Source organism: Amaranthus tricolor, chromosome 15, assembly GCF_026212465.1.
Source record: "Amaranthus tricolor cultivar Red isolate AtriRed21 chromosome 15, ASM2621246v1, whole genome shotgun sequence".
Taxonomy (NCBI): domain Eukaryota; kingdom Viridiplantae; phylum Streptophyta; class Magnoliopsida; order Caryophyllales; family Amaranthaceae; genus Amaranthus; species Amaranthus tricolor.
This window is the reverse complement of record NC_080061.1, coordinates 3865853-3886369: the sequence shown is the minus strand read 5'-3', so window position 1 is coordinate 3886369 and position 20517 is coordinate 3865853. Positions and strand designations below refer to the sequence as shown.

At 32.5% G+C, this 20517-nt stretch overlaps 4 protein-coding genes across 4 annotated transcripts; all 4 read left to right on the top strand.

The window, feature by feature from the left end:
- The first annotated feature begins 2713 nt into the window (after positions 1-2713).
- Positions 2714-10775, top strand: LOC130800746 (protein phosphatase 2C 29-like). Its single transcript, XM_057664355.1, has 4 exons — positions 2714-4838; positions 8187-8300; positions 9032-9296; positions 9683-10775. Exons 1-4 carry the CDS (start codon positions 3027-3029, stop codon positions 9805-9807), a joined length of 2316 nt encoding a protein of 771 aa, XP_057520338.1. The 5' UTR covers positions 2714-3026; the 3' UTR covers positions 9808-10775.
- Positions 10776-13955: 3180 nt separating this feature from the next.
- On the top strand, positions 13956-18634 carry LOC130800745 (putative disease resistance protein RGA3). Its single transcript, XM_057664353.1, has 2 exons — positions 13956-14440; positions 14583-18634. Exon 2 carries the CDS (start codon positions 14590-14592, stop codon positions 16003-16005), a length of 1416 nt encoding a protein of 471 aa, XP_057520336.1. The 5' UTR covers positions 13956-14440; positions 14583-14589; the 3' UTR covers positions 16006-18634.
- Positions 14141-14534, top strand: LOC130800940 (putative disease resistance protein RGA1). The gene is made up of 2 exons (XM_057664686.1): positions 14141-14440; positions 14490-14534. The coding sequence occupies exons 1-2, from the start codon at positions 14141-14143 to the stop codon at positions 14532-14534; spliced, it is 345 nt and encodes a 114-aa protein (XP_057520669.1).
- On the top strand, positions 16142-20250 carry LOC130800939 (putative disease resistance protein RGA4). The gene is made up of 3 exons (XM_057664685.1): positions 16142-17690; positions 19779-19892; positions 19940-20250. Exons 1-3 carry the CDS (start codon positions 16142-16144, stop codon positions 20248-20250), a joined length of 1974 nt encoding a protein of 657 aa, XP_057520668.1.
- Positions 20251-20517: the final 267 nt, after the last annotated feature.

Sequence of the window (20517 nt, the reverse complement as noted above, 5' to 3'; positions counted from 1 at the left end):
AAACTTAGTAATATATGGAGCATGAGAAAATGGAATAAAAATTAGTTTATCTATTGTAAAAAATATCTATTGGTCTCTTATAATGTCATTCATTCCACATGACTTTTAATTTTCCATTAATTTTAAAACTTATATTACAATTTACTAATTACACAAAATTAAAACACTCAACTAATCTCTCAATCCTATAAATTTATCTTATTTTTCTTTTTAAGTTGTCTTATTAATTCACTTTATTTTTATTTTTATTATGACCCACAATATTTCTTTTATTATTATCGAGACATTTAAATTACTTTTTTATATCATTCATATATTTTTTATTACCTCATAATATATATATATATATATATATATATATATATATATGTATATATATATATAAATATATATATATATATATATATATATATATATATATATATATATATATATTGATCTTATTTTTCTTTATTTTTTCACCAAATAAATGTGGGGTAAATTTAGTGTAGGACATTAAAGTATAATATTACCACTTTTATAGAAGATGTAACATTTGGATTAGCTTAGTTTCATAAAAGGAAAATTGTGATCTTAAAGCCAAAGGGTGAAAAGTCAAAATTGTGACATTTTAAAAGTTCTAATCTTAAATTAGGTGGCACTTCATTATCTATCATGTCACTAATCAATACTTTACTAGCTACTAGTTTGTACAAAATCAGTATGTAGTAGAAAGTATATACATAATTCATCTACTTCCCCCATTTCAAATTAGTTACAATATTAAACTATATTACACTATTTACTCATGTTTTTTAATTTTTGATTAATTTTTAATCTATATATTAAAATATAGTCAAGTGAGATCTTATTTGATTCGTCTTAATGTGAAGATTATTAATATTAATTTTTACATTTTTTTATTCCACATAATTAAAGACATTAACGATTGAATTAATGTATTGACTGAATTAATGCATTGGATTGCGTGAAAAACAAATATCGATAGTATTTTGTTACAGAAGAAGTATATATACTTTGGATATTGCCATGGGGATACTGATGTATTTGTTTTCATATACATGATTTATATTTAGGTATGTATACTTTCTAAGTGTAACAATTTTTATACTCTAAAATATTGGACATAGAACTTGCCAAGTGGTATATATGTTTTACAATAATGCCTCTCAAATAATATTTAACTTATTGTGGAAGAAAGATATATTTGTATTATCAACTACTAATTTCATATACATTTAAATAAATATTATCATTAATACTAATAATTAATTTTTAAATTAAACTCTTAAGGAAAACTAAGAATCATGGAATTATTAAAGAAATAAACTAACTTTTTAACACAATCCACTCAATGAATACCACCATATTAAAAAGATTTTATACTTATTTATTTATAAACCTTGTTTCATAACTTTGCTTTTAACATACTTTTTTTTTATTACTTTTTTGCCGCGCTCTCTTTTATGGGTATGAGTTGTTGCCGTCTTTCTCTGACCTTAGTTTTTCTATAAGTGGGATATACTAGATAGGTAGGATGATGATGATGACGACTTGAACATTAAAAAACATATTATTAATCACTTTGCATGAAAATGATAATCACTATGTATTATGCAATATAATTACTCCATTAAAACTCAATTAACTCCTAAGCATAAGCCCCTATAAACTATAATAAGAAATAATATTAATCAGATAAGCTATTTTCTCTATATTAAGTTTATATGTATGATTAATAATTAAGTCTACCTTTCAATTTTGATTTTTGACCCTAGATTCTCATTACTATTTACTACTACAACACAAAGCCAAAATTGAAAAATGGACAAAATGATTCTCTATATTACTACTAATAATTCTTATTCCTTTGAAAAATTGATCCCACAATGTAATAATGTGACACTTTTTTTGAAGTTAAAATAATGTGACACTTTTGGATTGACCTATGAATATTTTTTCCTTTTTCTTTTTATAAAAATTTTTCGTTTCTCTTTCCATTGTAAAGATCCAAATCTCATTTTAACCTCTTCCTTATTTTCAAACCCAACAAAATCCAAGTCTTGGAGATGGAGAAAAAACAGGGTGGTACAAACTACAAACTACAAAACTACAAATACACTCCATCACAATACATATTATTTCGTCTTTTTGTTTACACATTGACATTTCATTATTACTTTGTTATATTTTCTTTTGTGTTTGTGGTCTCATTTTTTTAATCTAATTTACAACTTTATTTTTTATTTCTTACATCTATTTATTTTTTTATCTTCATCAATTAAAACTTAAATTTATTTAATTTACATTAAAAAATAATATTAATTAAAATTAAATGAATTAAAAAAATTTATTTCAACCGGTAAATTCAAATAAACAAAATAAATTCTTAACAAATCGACTCTATATATTTGCCTCTAACTCAAAAACACAAGATATAAGATCTATTTGATTATTTTTGGCTAATAATTACTAGTTTGACAGACCAAAAGTTTTTACTGACAAATTAAAAAAAAATTAATTTTTTAATAAAGAAAAATAAAATTAAAACTAAAAATCAATAAAAAAAAACTATTTAATAACTTAAAAAGTAATATTCACTAAATATTTTTGACTTTTTAAGTTACTAAAAAGCCAAAAATAAAAATCAAACAGAAAAAAACGAAAGAAGAACCCTTGTAGTCCTCTCTCCTCTCAAATCTTCCGTTGAAAAAAATAAAGACAATAAGCAAACCCAAAAAGAAAAAGAAAAAGAAAAAGAAAAAGAAAGAGCGAAGAAAGAAAAAGAGTAAGCAACCAAACCAAATCTCCCTCCCTTCTTTCTCTTCCTTCCTCTTCTTCCCTCTCCTCCTTTCTCTCTCCTCTGTATATTTTGTGTGAATGTATGTACAATTTTGAATCTCCTTTGACTCTTTTTCACTTTCTTCCATGGAAAAAACCACTGAAACAAGAGAGAGAAACTAGAGAGAGAAATAAGAGGAAAACGACGTCGGAGAAAGGAGAGAGAAACTTGACAGTCAAATGTGATGGGAAGCGGCTTCTCTCACCTCATCCCATGTCTGAAACCCGATTATTACGATACTACCAACAATCATACTCGTAAAAACGAAGAAAACACTACCCATAACAACCTTGGTACCCACCAAGACCAGGTTGTTTTTGCGGCGGACCAACCCTTAGACGAAACCCTAGGACACTCTTTTTGTTACGTGCGTTCTTCTGCACGTTTTTTATCTCCTACTTCTTCGGATCATTTTCTTTCTCCTTCTCATTCTTTTCGTTTTGAGGATAGATCCGACCTGACTCGTTCTACTGGGTTTCGGACTATTTCTGGTGCTTCAGTTTCAGCTAACACTTCCACACCTCGTACAGTTGAAGTAGATACTTCGAGTTCTTCACTTCTTTACGGGTCGAGTTCAATTGTTAACGGGTTTGATTGTACGCCGTCGTTTTCAGCTCTTCCTTTACAACCTGCACCTCGAGGTGGGGACAAGGATAATTCCGGGTTCTTCCTCTCGGGTCCGATCGAGCGTGGGGCATTGTCGGGTCCTCTTGATTCGGGTCGGATTCCGTTCTCGGCTCCACTTGGTGGGACTTACAAGAAGACTAAGAAAAAGAAGAGCAAGAGTTTTAAGAAGTTGTATAGAAGCTTGTCGGAGAAGAAACGGCAGTGGGTAGTTCCAGTAGTTGGGAGGAAAGAGAAAGAGAGTGTTCTAGAAGACGGGGAAGTTGGTGGGAGGAGAGAAGAGAATGTGCTGGAAGAGGCTAGTAATGTAAATGTACAGTGGGCCTTAGGGAAAGCCGGGGAGGATCGGGTTCATGTGGTTGTTTCGGAGGAACTTGGGTGGTTGTTTGTTGGGATTTATGATGGGTTTAATGGCCCGGATGCGCCAGAGTTTTTGATGGGTCATTTGTATAAAGCTGTGTTTGGTGAACTCAAAGGATTGTTTTGGGATACTAATGATGATAACAATGACGTTGTATTAGAAAGAGTGCCTAATTGTGGCGAAATTGAGAGTGAAATCGTCAATTTAGATGCTGATATGGAGAAAAATCGTGGTGGTGGGGGTTCCGTGGTGAAGAAGGTGACATTTGAGGCGGCACTGGATAAGAAGGAGGTGGTCAGGAGGAAATTGTGGGAATTTTTAGCGGAGAATGAGGCGGAAGATGGGCTTGATCTATCAGGGTCGGATAGGTTTGCCTTTTCCGTTGATGACGCGGTTAGTGTTAGTAATGCGGGGTCGGCTGTGAGTAGGAGATCTTTGTTGTTGTCGAAATTGAAGCAAGGTTTAACTAGGACTAAAGATGGGGGGAATAGTAGAGGAGGAGGGTTGTTTCAATGGAGATTTGGTGTAGAGGAGAAGGATAAAGTAAATAATTTGGAAGAGGAGAATAGAGTTGGGGAGGAGAAAATAAGTAATAGTGGTAGGAGGCGAAAGACAGGTCTTGTGGATCATGAATTGGTTTTGAGGGCTTTGTCGTTGGCGTTGGAGAAGACGGAAGGCGCTTATTTGGATTTGACTGATAAGGTGATTGATCGGTACCCAGAGCTGGCATTAATGGGTTCGTGTTTGTTGGTTGTTTTGATGAGGGATGAAGATGTGTATGTGATGAATTTAGGGGATAGTCGTGCTATTGTTGCACAATTGGAACCACAAGAGAGTTGTAATCTAGGACTAATAAAGAAGACAGAATGTGGGTCTAGTACTGAAGGGATTGTGGAGGAAGGCATTAATGTTGGTGAGAAGCTAAGCAGTGTGGTCGATGAGATTCCCTTGGAAGCTATGAAGCTGGTTGCATTGCAGCTCTCAACTGATCATAGTACTAGTGTTGAAGATGTAAGCCTCCAAATCTGATATCTAGCTTTCCGTTTTTTGAATGTCATGAGTTTTGGAGCGAGAATGTGGTTGCCAATTTAAATATCTGCTTGAGATGTTACTTGTTTCTGTATTTTACAGTATGATTGTGTTGCTGATGTCTTTTGGTGATATTGCTGCTGCCTGCTGCTGTCTTTTGTGATAATGTTGCTGATGTCTTTTGTGCTTATGTTGCAATCTGCTTGTTCTTCCCGGTTTAAGTGCAAGGTAGAATTATGTTGCTGGAACTTAATCGTTTGCTTAAATGGTAGTGCAATTCATGTAATTCTGGGTTTATACTCTCTTTGGTGCCTCATTCGTAGTAATGATACTGTGGCAGCTGTGATTGCGTTGCAAAATTCATGCTACAGACATAACAATGTTAAACAGAGCAAAAATATGAAAACCTTCATCCCAACTTATTAATTGTGTACATGAACCAAAGCAAATTAACGTTAGAGTTTTTCGGATAATTTTCCAGGATTTTAAATGGGAGAATAATAGAACTCATTGACTAAAATTTAAAAAATGAGCTTAAAACTGTTTTTTAAAAAATTTTTTACAGGAGAGATTCTGCTTCTTAATCTTCTAGCTGCATAACTTTATTTTGGTTCTAGCTTTGGAGTCCTATGTATAAGTACTATTGAATGCATATTTGTGAGACTTTTGTCAATTGTCATGGTGTTTTTCTCTTGAATTGGACTAGTTTGGTGCTGATCCTCTCCCTAAAAATCCATTCTGATGACTGCTGGTGAGTATTTGCATCAGAAAGTCACTTATATTTCCTCCCACTTGTAATTGTTATTGTTTTTTAGTGATCCTAAATTTCGAAATCTGCAAGCATCCCTCTATGCAACTTTTGAGCTCATTGCTTACTAGTTTCTTGAAATACAATCCTATTGGTTTGGTGGATCCTTAATTTGCAATTTGTTGAATGAAGTATTCGCAATTTTTTCTAGCAATTTTGTTTATATGACTGAGGGTCCCAACTGATGCGTCGATTTTATATAGTGTTCCTTTGACTCTTACTCAGTTGCTTGTTTTCTTTTCCCTTGTCCATTTAAATAGTAATGTTTAGATGGGTGAAGGAAGCTGCTGTGAAGTTCCTCTCCAAGCTCTTTTAAATCTATTCTGCATTGAAAGTGACAATTTTTGTCTTTAGAAAATGATAAAAACCTCTTTTCTGTTGAAATTTCTATTTTTAGCTCTATTAATGTCATCGATTCAGATGATTTGTATAAATGTATATTCTACAGTTGTTGACTTATTAGAGCTTTGACAAATAAGATTTGTGTAGGATTTTGTTTAGTTTTCTTGGTTGTTGGATGCTAAAGCTCAGATTAGCAAGGATATGCTTGACTATGGATTAGATTATATTTTTTCATGGAGATAGACATAGGAACTTCTTCTAAAACAGTTTGTTTTTGATGTTCAAATGACTCGAATGGTTGGTATAGTATCTTAGGGAGGAAATGGTGTGGGAAGTGGAAATTAGACAAGAAGTACATTCTAGTCATCTTGTGGCTGCAGGTTCTGTTGTTTTTAAGGAATATTTTGCCAAGGGGGATTGATTTTACCATTCAGAAAGAAATTGATTAACCTTATTCAACATGAATTTAGCATACGCCCTATGGGATGAAAACGCTCAAAGCAGGTCAGACGGAGAAATACTGAAGTTAGAGTAGGGAGAAGGGCGTAAAGTAAAATAGAAATTAGACTAAGAAAGAGAAAGATAGAAATAAGAGAGTGAGAATTCAAATCGTATTCATTTCATATGTCTCATTCGTTATTACATTACAGGTATTTAATATTTATAATAACCAAGCCTAACAACATGATTACAAGATTCTTTTAGAATAACGTATTCCCTAACAAACTCACTTGACAATCCATGTCAGTAATGAGTCATTCTCCTGCTTAGTCATTAACTTCCCTTTTAACATATTTGTCATGTCGTTTCCATTCATCACATATGTGTGCTGCATTTTGAGAGGCTACTAAAATACCTTGTATTTTTGTATTAGCTGTTTTCAGGAGATAATGGTAGTATCACTGCAACCCTGCTCTTATATTTTCAAATTTTAAGGATATAAACCTTGTGTTGTCTGGTGGAATATCTATAATCTTTTTATTATTGGATAACATGATCTAATCTTGGGAAGGAGAGGCACTTCTGCAGTAATTATTATAATCACCGAATTTTGTTGATTTCCATGAAAAAATTTCTAATAAAGGCATGGGTGTTCTTAGGTGCGGATCTAGGGAGAATCAATGATGTCAATTGACATCACTTAAATAAAAAAACAAAAACACATCATAAGGAAGTAGAGTTAGATGAGTTGGTTGAAATATAGTCTTTTAAAGTGATGTTGTGGGTACGAACCAACATCTATTTTGTTTCTCTAATTTTAAAGGGTTTAGATTTGCAAATGATTAATTTTCTGGGTTTGGTTGTGCTGGTGACTCCTAACGCCCCCTCTGTTTCTTTTTTTTTTATTTTTTTATTTTTTTGGGGGGGTGGTGGTGGTGGTGGTAAAGGATTTAGATTTGTTAAGTTTGAATTTTTACTTGTTAAGTTTTGATTAATTTTTCAGGTTTTGGTTGAAATGGGATAATCACTATAATGGTATGTGAGGGGTTTTGTTTAGGGTTTCAGAGTGCATAAAACTAACTTCTAATTTGGAGAAATTTTAGATACGGAATATAGTAAGAATGTGAATTGGCAACGTCAAACTAAAATTTCTGATATTGCATTGAACGATGAAACAAAGTTGTTTACTAATCCGGAAAACAACGGTCATCTTTCCATTGATTACACTTGCATTGAGACTGAAGTGGGTGTTTTTAAAACTATGGAAGAACTTGTAGGATATGAGGTAAGGGAGAATGAGGAGTATGAGAAAGAAGAGAAGCATATTTTGAACTTAAATTGTTCAATTATGCTTATGTCATTTAAGGTTGTGTTGGTTGCTTGCTTTCTTTATTAACTATTTTTTCTAAGATGATACTCCTATTTCAATTGTTTTGAGTTGTGACGCTTCTGAAATATGAAAATTGGACAGGAATAATTGTCTTGACAAACATTATTGAATATAATTTATATATGTAAATTCTCTACTTCACTTGATTTTTTTCTGGATCCGCCTCCGGGTGGTCTGACATTTGGCATTATAGATGTGTCTTGTGAGTTGTGACACTTGTTCCATGAGCTTTCAGTTCCCATGATTGTTTTGATATTAAAATTTCTTTGGCATTATGATGCTTAAATTAACTTCAATGCTGTCATTACTCATCATTGGTTGCATGACTTGTGTTCTGTCAATTGTGCAGGAAGTTCTAAGAATTAAGAGTGAACATCCAAATGACAGCCATTGCATAGTCAATGATAGAGTAAAAGGTCGGCTTAAGGTTACTAGAGCATTTGGAGCTGGGTTTCTAAAACAGGTTTGTGATTTATATGATTTCTTAATTTTAATCCCATTGACCGCAGCTGTTCTTTATTTGTCTTAGTTAAAAACAGAAAAAAATCGTTTTCTTTTGGAAGTCACGCTTGTGTCCTCTCCGACGACTTAAGAGCAATGTTGAGGCTCATTGTAATTACTATTGCTACTTTAAAGGAATTTACAAATGCATAATCACAGCTTGCTTTGTAATTATGCTGCAACCAAGTAACAAACTGAAAAAAGTATCTGGAGAGAAATGCAGTTCTCTATAAAGACTTCTGATCAACTTCATAGATGTTTGGCTACCAAATGGTGCTCTAATTACTTGATAAGGGATGGTCATGTTAGAAATTAAAATATTCTAACATCCGAGTTAGTTTAGTATAATCGTATGTGACGTGGTTGTTTGGAGTTGGGATACATTCCTGTCTTTCTCTCTCCCCCCCCCCCCCCCCCTCAGCCTCCACTCCTCTTCTCCCTGTCTCTATGTCAAAATCTTTGGTTAGCTATGTAAGTTGGCCCTGGATCTATCTCAGTAAGCATTTGTACTATAATTTCTTCTGTAAAATTATGAAGCACGATTTTTTTAACTAGGCACTGCCATCTTTGAAATTGGAAGGACAAGTTGTATGCATTCATGCTTTGTGGCCAAATCTTTTTAGTGGAGAATGTAGAAAAAATGATTCATATGACTAGAGATTTGGTATTTATTTAACTTGTGCTCTGTTGCAGGCCAAGTTTAATGATTCGTTATTGGAGATGTTTAGGAATGAATTCATTGGTGATGCACCATATGTATCATGTGTTCCTTCTCTTCGTCATCACAAGCTTGGACGTAGAGACCAGTTCTTGGTTCTCTCGTCAGATGGATTATATCAGTATTTCAGTAATCAGGAAGTGGTTTCTTTTGTGGAGAATTTCTTGGAGAAATTTCCAGATGGAGATCCTGCACAACATCTTATAGAGGAGCTTCTGAACCGAGCTGCCAAAAAAGCAGGTAATTTCCTACTGTCTATTGTCAATGTTACTTGTATTGGTTGCCTTATTCCAGTGCTGTGATTCTGAAATGTCAAATGCTCTTATGAAATTAATTCATCCTATATAATGAAGCCATTCCTTTGTATGGACACCTATCAATGTGCAGTATCAACAGTACACCATGCCTCTTTGCCTTGTTGAACTCTTAGTTTTTCTTTTCTTGCTGGGATAGCGGGAATGGGAATTTTGCTGCATAAATCCTTATTAACTGTTTTTGTCGCTTACACATCCTTGTCACAATATACCTCCATTTTTCCAGGCTTCTCAAAATGCAATCAAAGCATCCCCTTTGACGAACAAACTACGCCAAAATAGCTGATTAATAGTTTTCCTTGATGCATACAGGTATGGATTTTCATGACTTATTGGATATCCCACAAGGTGATCGCCGGAAGTACCATGACGATGTCACTGTTATGGTCATTTCTCTTGAAGGCAGAATTTGGAAGTCTTCTGGGAAATATCCTTAAAATAAGTTCATTTAAAAAGTAACAATGTGGCTCTTTTTATTCACCCAAGTGGAGATGGATACAACAAAATCGATAAGGGAAAGATCAATTTGAACATATGTTCAGCCGAGGAGGTACCTTGGAAGGGAAATGTAAACTCAGTTCTCCTGAGTTTGTCCCAAAATAAGTCCTAGAGCTTAAATGCAACCATCGGAAGACTGCAAAAAGGTACCCAAGAAGGCGACAGTTGGGGATGGAGAAAGTTTGAGAAAAAATACAGGTTGGGATTGTTGGGAATTTGAAAGGAAGGGGTTCCATTTTTTTTTTCTCTCCATTGGCATTGGGGATTTTGCTTAGTTAGAGTAGTTACTAGCTAGAGGCTCTTTCATTCATTTTTTTTCTATGTTTTTTTTTTTTTTTTTTTTTTGCCTTTTTTTTTTTTTTTTTTAATTTTAGAGCCTAAAAGAGGGGTATAAGGCTTAGGGGGAACAAAAGGAAAGGTTACAGAATCACTAATGTAATTTCTGTAATTTGGTGGGCGTAAAAAAGGTGAAGCATCTGTAATTTCAAGGGGTGTATTTTCACTAATATAATGTAATTTCTCTCCTAGTTGATATATTCTTTAAATTAGTCATGTCCCAGAAAATCTGAAGAAATCTAAACTAATTTAGGAAACTTTATTGACAAATTGCAAGTTTCATAAAATTATCTCAATTTTTTCTGGCGAAAGGCTCAAAATCCTGTAAAATATCACCAATTACACTTGAAAGGTTTAGGCCCTTTTCATTTGGTAGTTTACAAGCTTTCAATTTGAATTTTGCATTTCTGTGCTTTTGAGAATCTTCAGTATGTAATTTCCTTGGTTTTAAAAATGCAATTAGTGTTGAGTTGTTTGGCAAACCGGAAATTAATGATAATATATCTGATCTGAATTTAACTTAATTAAGTAGGTTTGAGATAAGAGCTTATTATGGGTTCAATTTTACTATGTGAAAAAAAATTGTTTATCCTCTTAGTGTTGGCTCAACCAATTCTTAATATCTTCTTTACTTCTTATCAATCTTATGGCCATTAGTGTTATATTGATATACTGCCCCCTTTTTTTTTTTTCTTTTTTTTTTTATCAAAAGTCTGCAATGGAACACTGAGAATATTAAAGAATTAATAGACAAAATTAAATTGTCTGGATATGATTAAAAGTGGAAAAAATTGAGAAAAATATTGTGGACAATAATCAACCAAAATAATGAAAAGTTGAAAGCATTACAATTTACAAAATAGAAATATAGAAAGTAAAAGAAACATCCAAATTAAATGTTGGCAAACTCATACTTTCCCGTTTCAAATTTGTTGTAATATTTGGAAAATAACACTATTCATTTATCACACTTAATTTATGATAAGTTTTTAATCTATAGGTTAAAACATAGTCAAATGAGATCTTGCTTGATTCGTTTTATTGCAAAGATTATTAATATCAAATTTTTATAATTTTTTATTATACATAATTTGAGATATATATAATTAAATTATTACATTGGGCTACGTGAAAAAGTAAACGTTGCAAATAAATAAGAACAGAGGAATTACAAGAGAAAGTACAATATAAACGAGTTAAAAGCTAGACGTTTGAAATTGGGTCAAGAAAATTGCAGTCCATGTTAAAAAGCCTAATAAAGAATCATAAAAGGTTACCATTTTGTTTAGTAGTTAGGATTAAATGGTGATAATGAAAATGATTTAGTGTAATTTTTCTTGAAATGTACAATGTCTTTTTTAATATTTAATAATCCTTTTTTTCCCAAAAAGTACTTAATAAAAGAATTTTTGCCAAAAAATACTTAACAAATTTTTTTTCTTTTCCAAAAAGTAACAAATAACGTTTTTCTTTAGTTGACCGTCAAATATAAAAATTGACCGGTTAAAATCAAAAATTCTTTTTTCCAACTTTAATTTTTTTTCGAATTTAATTTTTTCACTCATCTTCTTCCTCTACTTTTTACTCAAAATTTCTTTTCCAATTACTACCATTAATGTTTCTTTCAGAGCAGTGTAGAATCAAGAGATTTGGTTTTGATTTGAAGCTGATTATATTATTGTTTGTTTCTTCAATTATCAATGGCATCAACTTTGGATGATACTGCTCAATTATCTAAGGATAACATCAAGGGTTTAGTTCTTGCTCTATCATCCAGTTTCTTTATTGGTACCAGTTTCATTGTTAAAAAGAAAAGCTTGAAAAAGGCTGGTGCTTCTGGTATTAGTGGTATTAGAGCAGTTATTCTTAATGTTCATTTCTTTTGCTTGCTTTAGCTACCATTTTTACTTGCTCGGTAATTATCATTTTGCAGGAGTTGGAGAGTATTCTTATCTATATGAACCATTATTATGGATCCGTATGATTACAAGTAGCTAATTCATTTTTTTTTTCAATTACATTTGAGTAAAAAGTAGAGGAAGAAGATGAGCGAGGAAATAGAAAAAAGCTTTGATCTTTTAACAAATGGGTATTTCTCAATTTTGATGAACCAATTGTATTAACATATTGATTGAAGTAAGAATTTTTCGATTTTGAGTCAAGAGTAGGGTAAGAAGATGATTGAAAAATTGAATTGGAAAAGAAATTGAAGATAAGGAAAAAAAAATCGATTTTGGTCAGTCAACTTTTATATTTGACGGTCGACTGAAGAAAAACGTTAAAGTACTCCTTGAAAAGGAAAAAATTTTGTTAGGTATTTTTTGGCAAAGATTTTTTTATTAGGTACTTTTTGGAAAAAATTTATTAGGTACTTTTTAACAATTCTTCCTTTCTAATATGATAAAAGTTGAATACAAAAAAGTTTTTTGTTCACAATTTTGTCATTATCATCTAATATCACAACACTAAATAGTAATGTATTTGCAATAATTTTTGTGAAGAAAATGAAAAGATCACAGAAGAATAGAATGACCATTATATAAGGCCATGGCAATTCGTCACATAATCTCACCGTGGCCCACTCGTGTGGACACGGGACACCCGTGAGTTCGGGTCCACAAACCTACGGGTCAAGAGCATTGACTTGCACATACACTTGGTGAGGTTCATTGTTTCTCAAAACCATATGGTAGCAGGAAGATTAGCTTATCCAATATATATACAAGTCAATAAACCACTATTTTTATCGATATACAATCTTGTCTCACATGTAAAGTATCTTCAACACATTAAACTTCTCTTGAGATATTCTACCAAAATTATAATAAATTTTAATGACCATTCCTATTATTTATAACGACAAGCAAGTATACCATTAAAACTCCATGATAAAAATACAAAATATCAATTAAGTTATTCCCTCCGTTCTTTATAGTTGTTCTAATGGGTCATTTTCTATTTGTTGTTCTGATGACAAAACTTTTTATTTATATCATAAATTTTGGACATTAATCTTGTTTATTTTTATTTTAATATTTTAATAATAATAATAATAATAATGATAATACTTATGGTTCCTACATATTTTTCACTAAATTATTGTAATATATTTTATAATGCTTATGGTCCCATTTTTTTTCCACTAACTTTATTTAAATATTTTTTTAGTTGTGATCCCATTTTTTTTTAATAACTCTATTTTAATACTATTTTTTATTACTTATTGTCTTTACTTTTCCTCAATTTTTTATACTTAACCAATAAAATAACATATTTATCATCTAAAAGATTACATTTTTCTTATTCCAGTAAATATTCCTTATCAAACAACTTTAAGGAACGGATGAAGTATTATTTTTCATTTTAGGATTTTCTGACAATCGTATATCAGTATATTGTATACTCATTCTTATTCACCTTAAGTGTCTCATTTACTTTATCTACTTTGTTTTTATCCAATGCATTTATTCAATCCCTAATATATTTAATTATGTATAGCTAAATTTATAAAATGTTGATATTAATAAACTTACAATAACACAAATCAAATAAAATCTCAATTAACAATGTTAGTATAACTTATAAATTAATATTAAAATAAAAAAATATAATTTAAAAGTAATAAATAAATAGTGCCTAAAAGTAATTAGGATATAGAGATAGATATTTAAAGATGGATAAGATGGAGTATAAACTTATGGTATTGCATAGTTTCGTAGCATTTTAAATATCTAAGCCATCTTATCAATTCAATGAAAAATCAATGTAAAGACGCCTTACTTGAATTTTTGGAGTTGACCCAACTTGACCCCATATCTCTTTTCCATTATTTATCATGCAATTTTCTTCTTATTAAATTGAACTCTTTCAAAATACAATTCAATCAGAAAAAAATAAAAATAAAAATCTCTGAGAGGTAAGAAAAGTGAAGAGAGAATGGTTGATTCTGTACTTTATGGGTTAGCTGAAGAAGCTTTGAAGAAACTGGGAGGTAGCGCACTGAATGAGATTGCCTCCGCTTGGGGCTTCAAAGCTGAGCTTGATAAGCTCCACGACACCATCACAACCGTGAAAAATGTGTTGGATGCTGAGAAAAGGCAAGCTGATGAACTTGATGTTCGTGATTGGCTTGAAAGGCTTACCTTTGTTGTCTATGCTGCTGACGACTTGTTCGATGAGCTCAACACTATTGCATCTCGCAGACAACTTATGGGTGAAAACTCAATATCCATGAAGGTACGGGCTTTCTTCTCCCATTCCAATCATATTGCTTTGGCCTTAAAAGTTTCCAGAAAAATTAGGAAGATTAGGGAAAAATTGGATGCCATAGACAAAGATGGTAAACAACTTAACTTGTGCAATCTCTTCATTTGGGTAGGAAATCAATGAAGAAGAGAGAACAAAGTTATTCATTTGTTGATTCCCAACAAGTTATTGGTAGAGATGCTGATAAGAATGCCATCTTAGATTTACTCTTAGCCTCTAGTTCCAATATAGACCCTCAAAATGAAGTGCTCCCTGTCCCTGTTATCTCAATTGTTGGAATTGGAGGCCAAGGCAAGACCACTTTAGCTCAACTTGTTTACAATGACCCTAAGGTTGAGAAATCTTTTAATTTGAGGTTATGGGTGTGTATTTCGGAAGTCCTTGATTTTAAGGGAGTTTTGGAAAAGATCCTCAGATCCGCAACCAAAGCTGAAACTCCAAAATTAGATATAGAGCAGTTACAAGCTATGTTGCGAGAGGCGATTAGTGGTAAGAAATACTTTCTTGTTATGGACGACGTTTGGGATGACAAGCGTGAGAAATGGCTCAAGTTGAGGGATTTATTGAAGATGGGTGGAGAAGGGAGTAAGATATTGGTGACTACTCGATCCAAGGAGGTGGCTAGAATAATGGACTCTCTTGCTATATACGAGTTACAGGGCCTAACAAATGAGAAATCCTGGGAGTTATTTGTTAACATGGCATTTGAACCTGGACAAGCTCAACAGAAGCCACGTCTTGTGGAGCTAGGGAAGGAAATTGTAAAGAGGTGTGCAAATGTTCCTTTAGCTATAAGAACTTTGGGGAGTCTTCTTTATGGCAAGGAGGAAAAGAAGTGGTCATCATTGATGAACACGAGTCTTGCGAAATTATCTGATGGGAACCAAGAAGTCAATGATATTTTAAGCATACTCAAGTTAAGCTACAATGATCTATGGTCTCCACTGAAGAATTGTTTTGCTTATTGTGCTTTGTTTCCGAAAGACTATGAGTTTAATAAGGAAATGTTGAAACAGCTTTGGATGGCAGAGGGGTTCATTGTTGCTGATTCTGAAGGAAACCAGAGTCTAGAAGACGTTGCTGAGGATTATTTTCAAATTCTGCTGCAAAGGTGCTTCTTCCAGGACATAAAAACCGATAAATTGGGGGCTATTATTGGTTGCAAAATGCATGATCTCATGCATGATCTTGCTCGAAGTGTGGCTGGAGCAAAGTGCAAGGTTGCAAGTCTAGAAGAAACAAGATTTGATGTCAAAATCATCCACTTGTCATATGCATGCCGACTGACTTCGTCTTGGAAAATTCAAGACTCCATGCGAAATATGCAGCTGTTGCGGACTTTTCTTATGCCAGAGCATAAGTTTGATGGCTCTCTCTTCGGCGAACTTATGTGTAAACAGTTAATATCAAGTTTTAGTTGTTTACGAGTGTTAGATCTCCACAACCTATGCCTCAAAACTTTGCCAGATTCTAGGTTATCTAATTCACTTGAGATACCTCAATCTCTCAGAGACACTAATCCAAAAGCTCCCTAATTCAATCACCGAGCTTCTAAATCTGCAAACATTAAACTTATACGGCTGTTTGAATCTTCGAACATTGCCTACAGGTATCAGAAAACTGGAAAATCTGAAAAGCCTTGATGTTGGTGACTGTCTCTCTTCCTTACAAATGCCTTCGGGAATAGGAAAATTGACTTTGCTCCAAAAGCTACCTCTTTTCAGTACTAACTATGAAGATAGTAACCGAGCCAAACTAAGTGAACTAAAGCAACTCAATAACCTGAGAGGAGAGTTACACATTATAATACGCGGAATTATGGGAAATCCAAGCTTTGAAGCAAACGAGGCAAATTTGATCAGCAAGCAAGGTCTAGATAAACTGGAAATTAATTTTGATTTTGGCGATGACAGAGAAGATTATGAGGTTCTGATGGAAGGCCTCAAACCACATTCCAACTTAAGAAAGTGGGTGATAAGGCGTTATCTTGGTCAAAATTTTCCAAGTTGGGCAACCATGGATAATTTGAGCATTAGCCTTCCAAATCTGGTATATATTTATCTTGGACATGGTGAATCCTCAGAATTTCCCGTCTTAAGTCAATTACGTTTCTTGAAGTATCTTTATGTTGTTAATTACACCAATGTTGAATACATGGAGAATAACAATATGAGTAACCAATTCTCCTCGTCACCATCAATTCTAACATACACAGAAACCATTTTCTTCCCATCTCTTCAGGAACTTCATTTGTCATATATGAATTCTCTAAAGGGATGGTATAAAGAAGATGTAGAAGCCGTGGTTAGAAATGATGATGCAAAAGAAGCTTCGTATCTTCAACAGGGGAATGAAATGTCAATGCTCTCATTTTCTAAATTATCAAAATTGAGTATAGATGGTTGTCTGAAGTTGAAAACACTTCCACTTTGTCCTAATGTGGAGGAATTAAATTTAACTATGTTTGATGAGAGTCTCTTAGTAATAATATTGAAGATAGCAACAAGATCAAACTCATCGTCTCAAACTACATCAAGGCTTAAAAAATTATTGCTCTCAAATGCAGAAAAACTTATGTCCCTGCCTATGCATTGTCTCCATCAGCTTTCTTCACTTACCATTGAATATGATCATCATCTGAAGAGCACAGACACATTAGTCGAAGTCTTTGCACGACTATCTTCATCCCTCCGATATTTGAAATTCAGTTGGTGTACTAAATTGAGAAGCATCTCTAAGGGCCTGGGACATCTTACTGCCTTAGAAACGTTGAACTTAGAGTATTGTCGAGAACTTGACCTTTCACCAAACCAACAAGAAGCAAATGAAGAAGATGAAGATGACATGCCATGGAAAGCCTTCAAAACTAATCTACGTTCCTTGAAGTTATTTAGTCTTCCTAAATTAGTGGACTTTCCAAGTGGTTTTCGGCATTTGACAAACCTTCGTTCTTTAGAAATAGCATTCAATTATAATTTGAGGGAACTACCAGAATGGATAAGCTGTGTATCTTCGCTGATAAATATGAAGTTGTATAGATGTACTGAATTAACTTGTTTGCCAGATGGATTCCGCAACCTCACAAACCTAAACAGACTAATAATTGGCAAATGCAGTCCAATTTTAATGGAAAGATGTAAAGGTCCAAATGGTAGCGACTGGCTCAAGATTCAACATATCCCTTTTCTTATTATTGATGATGAAGATGGGGTTCGTCCAAGTGCAATATATTATTCATTGGAAGATTGATAATAATGTTTAAATATGGAAGGGGTGCATGTTCTCAGATCTCTAAAAATTGTAGTCATTAGTATATGTCAAAATTCTATTAATGAATGTTGTATTAAAATTAAGTAAATAGTTTAAGAAAAATTTTACGTGGTGAGTCTGAGGTATTGGATTTTCTACGTGATAATCAAATTTTTTTTTTAAATTCACGCGGTAATCTTAAGGTTTATCCAATTACATTTTCGTGACCCTTTTTACCAAAAAATGTTTGAAAATTGTCTTCTAGTAAGGAAGCTATGTTTGTGAGATTCGAAAACCATCTAAAAGATCACATTTCCTTTAATTTCTTAACCCTGATTCCCCAATTTTTCAAAGTTTGAAAACGAATTTTGAACATTCAACTGAAGGTATTGATCAACTTTACCCAAAATTTTCCAAGGTTTTACAAGAATTTCGTTTGGTTTAGCAAAAAATAAAGGTGAGTACTTAATGTACAAGAATTTCAAATGTTGGTGCATGAATTTCGAATGTTTTTGGGCTTATTTCGATTCTTTTACCAAAATTTTTCGTCAATGAATTGTTGTTGGTCAGATTTTGATTTGTTGCTGGGTCAATTCGATTGTTGAATTTTAGTTGTTGAATTTTGATTCCTTCTAGGTCAATTTCGATTCGTTGCTAGATCAACTGAAATTAGGGTTAGGGAATTAGGAGTTGAAAAATTAGAGAAATGGGAGAATTAGGGGAAATGTGATCTTTTGGATACGAATAGACGATTTCCAAACGTTTTTTTAGTAAAAAATGTCACGGAAGTTTAATTGGTTAAACCACATGATTATCGCGTGGATTTTAAAAAAACTTTAATTACCACGTGGAAAATCCAATATCTCAGTATATCAGGATGCCATGTAGAATTTTTCATAGTTTAATCTACTATTAAATCATCAAACATTCAAAATTAATCTAAATTATTTATTTTTTACAAATACCTATTTAATTTTTTAGTTTAATTAAGTTAAAAATCAAAAAAACCATACCCATTGTTTCAAATTGATGATACAATTTATTTACCCATGGTTTTAAATTGTTTCAATTAAAAACCATGTCAAATCAATGTTTTCTTATTTTCTTTCAAATATCATAACTCACTAAAAATACTATGTTATCTGACCAAATCAAGACTCAAGAGTAATCATGTTTATACCCATTGTTTTATGTTGCAAGTCAAAGTACTTATATACGATATAATATACCCATATGAAGTACTTAATTTATAATTTAATCAAATCAAAAGGAAACAAGAAATGAAATACATATATACAATATCCAATTAAAAGAAAACAAATTGAAACAAATTCAACCAAAAAGAAATTTTACATTAAAAAAAATTGAAACAAATTCAATCAAACAAATTACCTAAATCAACGGTAGAATTAAATTACTAATCAATTGAAACTCTAATAAATTCCAACAAATTAAATATGAAACCATAAACTTATAAATTTAAACCAAAAACCCTAATATAGTGTTTGGGAATAAGTATTTCATTTCAAATTGAATTTGAGAATGACAAGGTTTGGATAGTCATTTTCAAATCCTCAATTTTAACTACTTTGAAAACAATGATGAAATTTTTTTCAAATTCAAATTTGAAAATTTTTGATTTGCCAAACAATAGATTTGAGCCAATTTCAAATTTTCAAATGAAACCATTGTTCCCAAACATAGCATAAATTAATTACAAATATAATTTGGGGTATTGTATAATTATCAATCATGAATGAACAAACAATATTTGACAATTAATAATTAACAAATATAGGAGTTTTGAAATTTTGTCCAACAATTATTTTGTTTTGTCGACTCGAATCATCCTGATGCAAAAATTACTCAATGCCAAACAACTCAGACCGAAAATAACTTTATCTATACTGATTTTGTTCATGAATGATATATAATCTGTTGAGTAAGATTCGATTTCTTTCGCTGCCTCTATGAACTACAAATGATTGTAATTCTTCATAATCTTCATCTGTTCTTAGTTTTAATCTAGGAAGTTGAATAACATAATCTAATCTTCCAGGAATATTGCTTTCCTTCAAATCTTGTGATTCTCTCTCGATCTCTTCTTCTGATCGAGGTTCTGCATTGAACAATTCAACATTTCTGGTATGCTTGTATGAAGTATATGAGTCAGGTATGCTTGACAATTGACATTTACCCGACGTGACATATCTTATGCAGTCCAGCAGATTTGTCTATTCATGCATGCTCCTCGGGTTGAACACATGGCAGCCTTACATCGTATTCTACGGTATATACAAGGTACACTTGATTTCGGTCTACACTTGTATAAGTCTTCTATTTCCTCGTTGTTGTCGTACACAAATGCATACTGGGTCGGTTGCCCTAACATTCATCTCTCTACCTCGGATTTTCGTGTTTTTCTTAGTAGCAATCTTATTTCTTGGTCCTCCAAACGTCAAACCACATTGTCGAAATTCAGTGCTGAAGCTGAATATCATGGTGTTGCTAATGTTGTATTTGAGACTTGATGGCTACGTAACTTACTACTTGAACTTCACTATCCTATCTTGAAAGCCACACTAGTCTATTGTCATAATATTAGTGTCATTTATCTCTCTTGTAATCTAGTTCATCACCGGCGCACTAAACACAATGAGATGGATATAGATCCTTACTACACAAAAATTGTTCAAAACAATTTTTTGTGCAGAATGTGATTCATGACAATCCATGAATGCCCAAAATCAATGGCAAGGTCCTCGATCGATGGGTTAATCTCAAAATCACAAATGCAA

Excerpts from the sequence above, each read along its gene's own strand:
- LOC130800746 (XM_057664355.1), top strand. The coding sequence starts at position 3,027 with ATGGGAAGCGGCTTCTCTCACCTCATCCCATGTCTGAAACCCGATTAT. Across the intron at positions 8,301-9,031 it reads GAGCTGGGTTTCTAAAACAG|GCCAAGTTTAATGATTCGTT; the intron begins GTTTGTGATTTA and ends GCTCTGTTGCAG. Across the intron at positions 9,297-9,682 it reads CCGAGCTGCCAAAAAAGCAG|GTATGGATTTTCATGACTTA; the intron begins GTAATTTCCTAC and ends TGATGCATACAG.
- LOC130800940 (XM_057664686.1), top strand. The coding sequence starts at position 14,141 with ATGGTTGATTCTGTACTTTATGGGTTAGCTGAAGAAGCTTTGAAGAAA. Across the intron at positions 14,441-14,489 it reads AAAACTCAATATCCATGAAG|TTTCCAGAAAAATTAGGAAG; the intron begins GTACGGGCTTTC and ends TGGCCTTAAAAG.
- LOC130800745 (XM_057664353.1), top strand. The coding sequence starts at position 14,590 with ATGAAGAAGAGAGAACAAAGTTATTCATTTGTTGATTCCCAACAAGTT.
- LOC130800939 (XM_057664685.1), top strand. The coding sequence starts at position 16,142 with ATGCCTTCGGGAATAGGAAAATTGACTTTGCTCCAAAAGCTACCTCTT. Across the intron at positions 17,691-19,778 it reads TGAAGATGGGGTTCGTCCAA|GAATATTGCTTTCCTTCAAA; the intron begins GTGCAATATATT and ends CTAATCTTCCAG. Across the intron at positions 19,893-19,939 it reads GTATGAAGTATATGAGTCAG|TCCAGCAGATTTGTCTATTC; the intron begins GTATGCTTGACA and ends TATCTTATGCAG.